At 36.3% G+C, this 13,096-nt stretch overlaps 1 protein-coding gene across 1 annotated transcript in view; it reads right to left on the bottom strand.

Moving 5' to 3' along the window:
• Positions 1-8,455: 8,455 nt before the first annotated feature.
• The window catches only part of LOC140785880 (small ribosomal subunit protein uS8my-like), a 48,289-nt gene continuing 43,648 nt past the window's right edge, over positions 8,456-13,096 (bottom strand). The window contains exon 3 of the mRNA XM_073133964.1: positions 8,456-8,736. Coding sequence (XP_072990065.1) covers positions 8,692-8,736 — 45 coding nt within the window. The 3' untranslated portion in view covers positions 8,456-8,691. The remainder of the gene's footprint in view (positions 8,737-13,096) is intronic.

The following is a 13,096-nucleotide window of genomic DNA, read 5'->3' as shown; positions in this document are numbered from 1 at the left end:
AGGCCTAATGACGTCAATTCCGGTGAAAGAATCAAATAGTCGCTCCCTTTCGAGTTTGAGCTGAAGCAAAGGGAAAGACATTGTACCAAGAGTTACAAAGGCAAAGGCAAAATAGATGAAGGACAACCTTCCTTGGGCTGTCCTCAAGTCATGCCTGAGGTAATAACTAGCCCAGCCGAAGGCAAACCTAAGGCTTAGATCGCTCTTACCACAGCATGAGGCAGCAAAAAAGAAGGCAAAAAGGATTGGATAGGCAACACGTCACAAGGTGCACTTACTAGAGAATAAGAGAGAAAGCTTAGAGGAAGCCACTCAAGAAGCGATAAATATACTGATTATGGAGAAAGGAATGGCCATCATTAATGGGCTATCAATTAGATTGGGAGTAGATAACAATAGACCCTCATGATTAGCCTATGTGAGGATTACCAAAGGAAAAGGCCCCACGTTGCATGGGGAGGGACGATATCCCTACAAGATCATGCATGAAGGGATAGTGGTTACACGCACTTGGCCAATGTTGGCAGGAGAAGGAAGGCCGCCAGATAGCCACAAGGAAGCCATCAATGCTCTTAGGCAGAAGCTATGAGGGAACCCGAAGACGGTGGACAATCCAACACCAGTGCTTGAACCAAACCGACTACGACTTGTCAGAGTTCCTGCTAGAAGCTTGAATATGAAGGAATTGAAGGTATGGAAGATGATTCACATAGCATGTTATAAACGGACAACCTATGCTTATTGTCCTCTAAGAGAGGGAGGACAGCTTGTGTGTGTAACAACCTATCCTAAAAAAAAAAAAAAAAAAAAAAATTTGCATGGCACGATGTGGCCGGCCTCATGCCATGCTGGGGTGGCGCGAGCTGAGGGTGCCATGCACCTGCAGTCGCCGGCCCGGCCAACCAGGCCAAGCCAGCTAGCTTTGGTGGGCCCACCAATATCACAATCGCAGTGCCAAAGTCCCCACCGTCTCTCTCTCTCCTTTTAAATCTCTCTTTCTCTCTCTCTATCGGCCTCTCTCTCTCTTGTCGAGGCCAGCCTACCACCACTGCCGCTGTCCTTGGAAACCACCATTGCCACCTCCTCAAGTGTCGGTGAGCCCCTCTCCCTCCCTCTCTCTCACTCTCTCTCTCTCTCACTCTCTCTCTCTCTCACTCTCTCTCTCTCTCACTCTCTCTCTCTCTCTTACTCACACCCGAGCTCGGGCTCTTCGGAGCCGAGCCGCCGGCAAGAGCCCAGCAGCGGCCGGTGCCCTCCTCGCCGGCCCGGGTCCGCACTTTCCTCCCCTCCTCTTTCTCTTCTCTTCTTCTTCTTCCTTCTTTTCTTTCTTTCTTTCTTTTCTTCTTCCTTTCTTCTCCATTCTCGGTTCCTCCTCTTATTTCAAAGAGGATTATTATTTTTTAATGTTAATTATATAATTATTTTCCAATGTTAGGTAAATTAGTCTATTTAGATAATTAATTATTTTGATAATTTACACTCACTAATATAATTTACTAAGTATTTTAGTATAATAATTTATTTATTATAATTATAAATATTGCCTATAAATTTATTTATAGTTAGTTATTATTTATTAGATTAATATATGTAGTCTTGTTGATAATAATCTTACATTTATATTTATATTTTATATAACTATTTCTAGTATATTATTATTGTCTAATAGTTTGTATAAAATAAAATACTAGACTTAAAATGTATAATAGGATAATGACTATTTTGCGTATAATTTATAATTAATTAAATTAGAGTAGGTATTACAAAATAAGTATTAATAATACTATTTTTTAATTATATCTTTATTAAATCATATATATAGTCGTCTTTGGTTATTTACAAAAAAGAGATAAATTACTATATTGTTATTTCGTATTCTATAATTAGCAAAGTAGGATTTTTATTAAATATAAATTATGGCAATAGCATATTAATATTATCACAATTAAATTTATCCTATGAATCTAATCAATTTTAAACCTAATAAAATATTATATTTTACTCGAACGAATTATAATCGGATAAACAACTAACTTTATGTTACTTAAATATTTTCAGACTCCGAACCCCCTTATTTGAGATCACCGGGATCTCACTAGCGATAAGTGATGATTGATTGATGGGCGTGAGGGATACATGTCTTGGGTATCTGATAAGAAATGAGTAATCTTATCCCATAGACGCTTTTCTTAAATTAGGTTATATTATATATTATGTACATGCATGTTTTGGCCTACAGCATGATAATATGACTTTATCTAGAGATGGTTACAGTCGAGCATATTTTTATCATACATGTAATTAGGCTGATCTTAAGTATGAGTATGATGATGATAAATAGAGATGATTAAAGGTGACTATACTGTTATAATTTTATGTCTAGTCAATCTATAGCATAAATATGCATAGATTGGAGACTATATTGTATCATTTTTTCTTGATTTTTGTTCCACCTAAATTTCTGTTATGCATTGACTTGTTATCGTACTAGATATATGCATATGATCTGTCATTTAGAAGAAAAGCATGAAATGTGATTGATAGGATAGTTGATAGAAAGCGTGAGGATATCCGAGTGGGCGCGATGGTTAGGACGCGCTTGGTAAATGATTGATCGCTCGACATAGTCGCGATCCTATTAGCCTTACGTTCGAGGTCGTTAGTCTGTGTGCGCATATATGGCGAGTTATCCTCACGAGGTTTCTATCAACTAGAAGGGTACTCGGTCTAGATGGATGTTGATACCTTAGCGGGTGGCAGGGTATGGTTATATTTGAGATACTCCTTACGGGTGGCAGAGTATGCTTTGAGCCTTTGGGCATGATGTTGAGACCAGTACTAGTAGGGGGGTGAAAACGGATCGTATACGGATCGGATAGTGCTCAACCCATATCTAGATCCATATTTTTTTATCCGGATACGGATTCGGATACAGATATTTGACGGATAGCAAAAATTAAAACTATATCCTAAGAAAACGGATACAGATAATTTTTAGATATAGATTAGATAGTTTTCAGATACAAATATATAGTTTTCGGATACGAATCAGATAGTTTTTAGATAAATTTTTGGATCTTAAACGGATACGTATCAAATTTTAAACAAATTATGACATTCCAACTTAGACATATAGCATGTAAGTTTTTATGTCATATTTATTCTTAAAAGATAACCACTAAAAAGACATCTTAGTAAGATTCTAACTTTATCAACCATAAGAAGACATCTTACATAATAATAATATGTAATAGATATAGTAACATACCTAAGCAAAAATCTTGACCCAAAAATTACAACAATAATGAGATTCTAACTTTGTCAACCATAAAAGCAAATAAAATATTTTTGCAGAAGTTCATATTGTCAACCATAACAGCAAATATAAAATCTTTGCACAAGTTCACATTGTCAACTATAAAAACAAATATAATATTCTTGTACAAGTTCACATTGTTAACCATAAAAATAAATAAATTATCCTTGCACAAGTTCACATTATTAACCACGAAAGCAAATAAAATATCCATCAAAATAAAGTTTAGAATCTAGACACAAGTTTACATGAACTTCAACAAATAAAATTAACCAAGTTTAAAGCGTATCAACATTCCAAAGTTAGAGAGGAATAAAACATCAAAACATCCAACCATTCAAACAATCCTCCTTATCAAGTACATCTGCAAAATAAATGAAACTAAATTAACTAACTTAAAAGTAATATAAAGAAACTAGATTAATCAACTTAAAATATAAAGTAAAAAATACTTACAATATGATTACTCCCCCTTAAATCTTGTGAAGTTAAATATGGAACCAAGTGTAAATCAACATCTTCAGATTATTCAAAATCCTAAATAATTGATACTATTTGTCCTAATAAGAAAAAAAGTATATGAACATTAGTAAACAATACTATTTTATAAAATACTATAAAATATTATAATCATTACCTTTTCTTGTAGATCTTATCTAATCTTGAGTGCACACTATAGCTTCCACTGATTCGGGATCCAAATTGCTACGATAAGCATCAACTATTCGACCATATGTACTAAATGCAGATTCAGATGCAACTGAAATTGCTAATACATTACGAGCAACTCATGATAGTATATGATACTTTCTAATAAATCAAATTTACTGTCATTACATTGCCATAAAAGTAAGGCATCCTTAATATATTGATCCAAATATATCTTAATAGATTGCTGTTGACATTCCTCACTTAAAAATTGCTCCAAATCTTCATCAACATCAATATCAACCCTACCATTCTGCAACACTTGACAATTATTTATATTCACATCCGAATCAGACGGAGAAGAAATTTTGGATGCATATTCATTATACAAATTCCTTATGACTTCACGAACTTCTCCAAGAGAATAAATTTTAGGAAAGTAATACACCATAAGTTTCATCTTGTATCGATGATTTAAAAATAAAGCCACTACTAGTATAAGATTGCACTGTTTGCAATATTTATCAAATTTGTCTTGCATTGATGTTGCCATAGAAAGAACAAGTTCATCAAAACTTTTGCACTATTCTTTAATTTGCAATTGAATATCATAAATTCTTTGAAAAACAAGTTAGTTGTTGGATATGAAGTTCCTGAAAACAATTTAGTTATCGTATAAAATGTTTTCAAACATTTGCATAAGACTGCTGCTTTCTCTTATTGCTCATTTGTTGGACATGCAGCAAATTTAATTGGATCAGCACAATAAAGTCTCTTAAATGCATTGCTATAATATATAGCATCTTTAAGCATCAAATAGGTAGAATTTTATCTTGTAAATACATCAATTGAAAGAGACTTATTTATATATAAATTGCATTCTCTTGCTCTTTTGAGAAACTCCACCCATTGCCATTAGGATTTTTTTAGAATTATAATAATATGACAAATATTGTCCACTGCATATTTTATTTTCTTCAAACCATCTTGCACAACTAAATTAATAATATGTGTGGCACATCTAACATGAAAAAAATTATGCCATCACAAACATGAGCTTATTGTCCATTCAGCCAAGTAACCACATCTCTAACACAAACATCATTAGCCCGATCTTTATCTAAAGTCAATAAAATACTCATGCTCTACAATAGAATACTCATGCTCTACAATAGAAAAAGGATATTCATGCATTACTATTTCCATGATAAGTTTTCTTTGACTTATTTCTTCATTATATTTGTATGACTCTAACATTCCATCTTCTTCAACTTTTGTGAGATTGAGTACCATTTTCCCTCTATCTCTATTATGTTTATTTTTATAATGGTTCCTCAAGTGTGATGTTCCCATAGAATTTTCCTCACTAAATTGCTTTTGACAAGATTTACATATTGTCTTGTACTTGCGAATTATTTTTCCATCAATTACTTATGTTTCTTCAACTTTCTCAAAATTATTTTAAACATTCGATGTCAACTTCTTCTTCTTTGTTCTATCATCATTAAAAATACTACTTAAGGTGTCACCTTGAACTGATGCACTTGTAGATGCCATTGACTCCTAAACATGGATATTAAAACTAATTACAACTAAAACATTAAAGGTCAAAGCATAAAAGAGGTAATACATTAAATACAAAAATATTCTTACCAGGTCTAATAATTTTTAAAACTAATTATTCTTCCAAGTTGCAAAAATATCAGACAAGAGAGGAGAGAAAAAAAACTAGCTACAAAATATGCAAACAGAGACAATTAGTAAATTTTGTTACCTACTTCTTGATTACAAGCATAAATCCCATCTTATGTAGGAAATAGGGGGAGAAATACAATTATGCATATTAGAACTATGGAAATTTAATTTCAAAGATGAAACATACAATAAAAAAGAACTATGCAGATATCATTCTACTATACATAGAACTATGTAGATCTGATCTTAATTCATAGGTTAACAAAGTGATAGGCTTTGCAATCCTTTGCTGCAAAGAAAAATCTTGGAACTTACATTCTTATCTAACTTCTTGAAGTTGTATCCAGTTCAGATTATGATTGTCTAACTTTTATGACCTTATCAATTTTTGTCTTAAATTGGATGATGCAACTTATAAATTCTTAGAAACTCATGTAATGCCCTATCTGTCTGATGCAGGTCATAGTTGTAACCACTCACATAATGCCCTACTTCTTATCATTTCTTGCACATGCATGTTCTTGACATTCTTTTAGCATAGCTGCATAGGGAATGCTTTACACCAAGATATGCTCCACTTTATATGGTAGAGTGAAAAGAAAAAGTAAAGAAAGTTCAACACTTCATTGAGATAAATCTCTATGTTATGCTCATAAAAGTGCACAACACCCTTCTTTCAGGCTATTAGCATTAGAATGCAGTAATGCAACAATTCAAGGTGACACCTCATGAATTCAAAAGATTTGAGCATGAACACTCATGAATTCATTTCAGCCACACAGAATGTTTAATCTTCTATAAGACAAACCTGTGGAAGTTGTTATTTGCACTTCAAACTACAAGTTTAATATAAGGCCAAGTTAAATATCTCCTCTTACAGCGATGAATGTGATGAGCTCTGATACCCATTTGATAGGTTACGGTACCAAAAGGTCGGCTACGCAACAATTCCTTTAAGATCTGGATATATTACAGGAATTAGTCCATGCAACCGTGGAAAAATATTCATCAAATATTTTTTAATAGTCAGACAATTATGAAACTAATTGGGTTAGATCTGTAACTTCCTAATCTCCAACTTTCATATTTACATCCTTCGCAGATTCGAACTGCAACTAAGACGAAAATACAAAAGAATGTGAGTGATGGTGGTGGTGACGAGTGGAGTGGATGTTAGGGTTATGGACGGGTATGGAGATGAATGCTGATTTTGGATGTGGTTAAGGGAAGTAGACGAAGGAAATGAAGTGGTCGAGATCTCAAAGAAGAGGGGTGGCTTGACAATCGTGGGAGATCAGAATTTAAGAGAAACCTTACCAACGGTAAAGGTGGAAGGATGGTGAATATAGAGGAGGGAGAGAGTCTAGAAAGAAGATAGGAGGCAAGAAATTAATAATCCAATAGCATAATGAAGTTGGCTGCCATCCATATATTTATAGAGGCTAGACAACAAGTCCTAAAATAATATGAAACCCTAATTCTAGAGGATTCATATCGATCGCGTTTGAACGTGCCCGATCACATTCAAACGCACTCAAAAAGCTCCCTCTCTGTATTTGCAAACATGATGCAGGCATTCGAACGCGGGCGTTCGAAATTGTCCGACCGCGTTCGAATGCACAATATGCATCTTTTGTATTTGCGAACCTAATGCAGGCGTTCACAAGGGCGTTCAAATGCGACCCCTTTTCCATTTGAACGCGACCTATATGAATTTTATTTTAATAAAAATAAACAACTAATGCAATAAGAAAAAATCCTAACTAAGTGTATCAAAATGAAGTAAAAAAGGAAAATGTGAGAGAAGAAAAAAATCAAGCTTCTAATTCGGCTAACTTCTAAAGAGCAATCCTTGAAGAATTAGGTGTAATTGGGTTCAGTACACTTTTCTCAAAAAATAAGGATCGGATAGCAAATACCATTGTGATAGGGATGTTGATGCTAATAAGAACAAAGTATGTGCAGATTGGCTTGAAAGAAAGAAAAATTAGAGTTACATAACAGATTTGAAGTAGGATATTAATCGAACACTATTACAAAGTCCAAAAATAGAGAAGATAAGAGAGCATAAATGGTAGTACCTGACCGGTGGAGGGAGGACCGAGCATAAGGAGGGAGGATTGAGCTCGAGGAGGGAGGGTCAGTGGAGGGAGGGCTGAGCTCGAGGAGGGAGGGTCGGTGGAGGGAGGGTTGAGCTCGAGGAGCGAGGACCGAGCTAGAGGAGGGAGGGTCGGTGGAGGGAGGGAGGACCAAACTCAAGAAGGGAGGACCGAGCTCGAGGACCCGTGGAGGGAGGGCCGATGGAGGAGGGAGGACCCATGGAGAGAAGGCTGGTGGAGGAGGGAGGACTTGTGGAGGGAGGACCGATGGAGGAGGGAGGACCCATGGAGAGAAGGCTGGTGGAGGAGGGAGGGCCTGTGGAGGGAGGGCCGAGCTCGACGAGGGAAGGCCGGAGGAGGGATGGAGGACCGAGCTAGAGGAAGGAGAGTCGGTGGAGGGGGGAGAACCAAGCTCGATGAAAGAGGACCGAGCTCAAAGACCCATGGAGGGAAGGCCGAGCTCGACGAGGGAGGGCCGGAGGAGGGAGGGTGATGATGGCGATGATGGATTTTAGATAGAAGCGGCAGGCGTTTGTGGATCGAGGAGATTTGGGAGAGAGGGCTCGAAAGGAGCTGAGTAGATGAGAGATAGTGTAACACTCAACCCTAAACACGTGCATGGCACTTACTGACAATCAAATAAACCTGTAACAACATCATAATTTTATCCACATCTAAACTAAGAATAACTCAAGTCTAACTGTCAACAGCATACAGATAACCCTACTTGAGCCCCACATAGGTCACAACATATCATCAAAAGCTTTTTACAAATACATATACATAACGGTGGTATATACATAATTATTCAAGTACAAAGTCACCTGCTAGCATATAAAACAAAGATAAAGACACACTTTAGGGGATGTCCACTCATACATCAGAAAAGATAATCCATCTAGCGTATAACACTAACCACACTCTACTCTTCACCTACTGGCAAGACCTCCAACGAAGTATCCTGCTCCACTCGTATACCTAGGTTTTTGGAAAGGAGAAAAATAAGAGAGTCATAAGCTAAAGGCTTAGTGAATAGACTTTACCCCGAATTAGTGAAGTTAAACAGATGATAAATCAAATACTAGATAATATGAATCAGAAAGAGTATCATGTCATGAATGAGTAAATGAATATGTCCTCAATAATACATAAATAAAATATGGATAATATGTCATAACTGATAAAAATGTATAATCATCGACAATGAATAAACAAATCTCCATGTTATACTATTATCATAACTCTCTCTCAAATATGACACATAATGCATGCTAACCATGACCATGCTATAATATCAAATGCAATCATATATGATGTATAATGACCACTCGATAATTAGAAAATCAGATGATAATAAAATCATATGCATTTCTTAACATCTCAGTCATCAATGTCAACTCTATATGTTATCATCATACTAGACCACTATGCACAGTCCACACCCGGTACCCGGTCTCAACATCATGTTCGAAGGCTTAGAGCATACTTTGTCACCCGCAAGAGTATCTCAAATATAACCATACCCCACCACCGCTAGGGTATCAACATCCATTCAGACCGGGTACCCACATAGTTGATAAAAACCTCGTGAAGATAACTCGTAACATATGCCCTTGCGAACGACATGTGTCCGAATATTTGCTGCGCACACAGACTAACGACCACAAACGTAAGGCCAATAGGATCACGACTATGTTGAGCAATCAATCATCTATAGGCACGCCGTAACCCTCGCGCCCACTCGAGTATCCTCACGCTTTCTATCAAATATCCTATTAATCACATTTTATGTTTTCCTTCTAAATGACAGATCATATGCATATATCCAGTTCGATAATAAGCCAATGCATAACAGGAATTTAGGTGGAATAGGAATCAAGAGAAAATAATGCAATGTAGTCTCCAACTGTATCGTCAATACATGCATACTCATGCTAATATATTACATGCATACTCATGCTACAGATCAACTCGGTATACAATTATAGCAGTAGAATCATCTCCAATCATCTTTATATATCACTAATGTACTCATATCTGAGATCAGCATAATCAAATGCATGATAAAATATGCTCGACTGTAATCATCTCTAGATAAAATCATATAATCATACTGGAGGCCAAAACATGTATGTACATAATATATAATATAACCTAATTTAAGAAAGGCGTCTAAAGGATAATACTACTCACCACCACTGCAAATACCAAACAACCACTTGTTCACGTTGCTACGACAATTATCAAGCCTCGATAGCTAAGTCCATGAGGTCTTGAATAGGGGAGTCAGAATCTGAAATTATTTTAGTATGATGTTAAGCCATTTATCCCATTTAGAATTTATTAGTGCAAAATATAATAAATTATTTGATTTCATTAAATAACTTGATATACATTATATATATAATTTAGATGTCCTTATTCTAATTATATACATTAGGCATCATAATTAACCTCCTTAAGCATAAAAGAATCAGATATATAGTACTATAATTAAAATATATGTACATAAAATAACTAACTATAATCCAATTATTTGGCAATTACTACTTTTACTTAACTAGTTACTAATCATACATATAATAATCATTATCCATAAATATAAAAATAATTATTTGATCTCAGCATTTTATTGCATAGAAAATAATATATAATAATAATAAGGTGCTAGAAACACATTGCATATTCAAATATATTAAATATATGCATGTATAAGCATACATAAACATTAATAGAAACTTATATAATTTAATTATTTTTAATAAAACTAACTAGATAAAATATAAGATTATTATCAATATGATTACATGTACTAATCTAATAAATAATGGCTGAACCATATATCATCATATGCAAGTGTTTATAACTATAATTAATAAATTATTATACTAAAATACTTAGCTAATACTTATACTAGTGAGTGTAAATTATCAAAATAATCTACCATCTAAATAAATTGATTTACCTAAATTTTAGAAACTAAATCATATATTTAGTGTAACAAATTAAAAGGGAGTAATTCCCTTGTCATAGTGGTGGGCTCGGCACTGTCTACTACAGTGCTAGGCCGAGCCCAGCACTATTGCAGAGGGAGAATAGCTGAGGAAGAAGAAAAAGAAGAAAGAAGAAGAATAAAGGAGAAGAAGAAAGAAGGAAAAGAAGAAAAAGAAAAAGAGAAGAGAAGAGAAGAGAAGAAGGAGAAGGGAGGAGGGAGCGGACCCGGGCTGGCGGGAAGGGGCTCGGCCGCTGTTGGCTAGCCAGCGGCCGGCCTCTCGCCGAGGGCTCGGCTACGGCGAGCCCGAGCTATAGGCAAGAAAGAGAGAGAGAGAGAGAGAGAGAGAGAGAGAGAGAGAGAGAGAGAGAGAGAGAGGAAGAAAAGGAAAGAGAGGGGGAGTGAGAGATCTCACTGGTGGCAGTGGCTCTAGGGAAGGTGTCGGCAATGGAGAGAAAAGAGTGCGAGAGAGAATAGAGAGAGAGTAGAGAGAGAGAGAGAGCGACGGTGAAGGGGAAAAGGGTGGCGGTGCCAGGGCCCGCAACGGCCAGATAGTCGCAGGCTACTTGGGTTATTATAGATAGAGGGTAGGGTTTAGTTGGGTATTTATTAAGCAGGTAAACGGATATCCGTTATCTGAATCTGTATCCGATAAAATCAACCATACCCGTATCTGTATCTGGATTCAGATTTTTTTTCTAAAAGGCTATCCGTATCCAAATCAAATTCGGACATTTTTGTAAATGGCTATCCATATCCGTATCCGAATCCGGATCGGATAGGATTTTTCTATCCGTATCCGATCCGATATGGATCGGATAGCGGGTTAGCTCGGACTTAATCCAACCCATTTTCACACCTAGGTACCAAGTGTTGACTGTGCACAGTGGTCTATATGATAATAACATATAGAGCTGACATTGATGACTAAAATATTAAGAAATACATATGATTTCATTATCATCTGATTATTTGATTATCTTTGGTCAATATACATTATATATGGTTGTATTTGACATCATAGCATGGTCATGATCAGCATACAGCTTGTGTCATATTTGAGAGAGAGATGATGATAGTGTGACATAGAGATTTATTTATTCATTATCGAGGATTATATACTTTTATCAGTTATGACATATTATCTACTTTTTATTTATATATTATTAAGGATACATTCATATACTCATTCATGACATGATGCTCTTTTTTATTCACATTATTCAGTACATGATTTACTCTCTGTTTGATATTACTGATTCGAGGTAAGGTCTAATCACTAAGCCTTTTGCTCATGACTCTCTTTATTTCTTTTCTAACCCCCCTAGATATGTGGTACGTGATAGCGACTTGAGATATCCCGAGAAGATATTTTAGATTGATGAGGTGAGCTATAGGTGCGAGACAGTGTAGATGATAATTTGTATAGAAATTAAGTTTTATCGTTGTTTGTTATATTTGTACTTTATTACATCAGACGATGATTTGTATAATACATGTCAGATTATAGTGTACTCGTGTATTAGTTATTTAGTTGTATCTTAATGGTTTGTCGTGACCTATTTGGGTCCTACCAGATTATGTAGTGGTCTAGTGTATATTATTGTGAACTTGGATATTCATATGTTAACATGTTTATTTTGTTGATAGTATGATTTATTAGGTGTTGGATTATGTGAGCATAGATATGTCAGCAGATATTATTTTATGATATCATGATTATATGTGCACAAGAGTGTATCTGTGTATGGCGGGCCCCACCCATCCTATCATGTGAGCCGCACGTGCCATGTAGGTGCATGGGTGTGCACGTGCCCGTGCCCGTGCCGAGCGGGGGCGTTACAAAGAGAGTAGCTGCCGACGATTGCTGACACCGACAGTTGGGCACTCACTTGCTGACCCTTCTTTCCGGCAGGGAGAAAAGGCACACGAGGTGCCAACTGGTAAGGAAGCACGATTGGCATGGAGAGGAGAGCACAATGGCAATGAGGGGAGCGGATCGGCGAGTCACCGGAAAAATCAATGAAAGACTCATGCTAGAAGGATGAGGGGGTTGAGAGGAGTGTGCACAGTGCATGAGTGGCCAGCTAAGGTGGCCGACGGTAAGGGAAAAGTCTCCTCTATGGCCGGCGACCATGGAGTTGGTCCACACCGTCTTTTCTTATTACATTAGTTATTTCTTTTTATTAAAATGAATTTTCTATAAGTTGTGTTCAAACGCGGAAGGAGGCGCATTCGAATGCCGCGTTCGAACGCCTGCAGCAGGTTCGCAAAAATAGAGAATGTCTTTTGTGCGTTCGAATGTAGTCGGGCGTGTTCAAACGTGATCGACGGGAGCCTACTAGA

The sequence above is a fragment of the Typha latifolia genome, chromosome 4, assembly GCF_019914945.1.
Source record: "Typha latifolia isolate L0001 chromosome 4, TyphaL0001v2, whole genome shotgun sequence".
Lineage (NCBI taxonomy): Eukaryota > Viridiplantae > Streptophyta > Magnoliopsida > Poales > Typhaceae > Typha > Typha latifolia.
The sequence above is the reverse complement of the archived record's forward strand: the minus strand, read 5'-3'. Positions and strand labels throughout refer to the sequence as shown.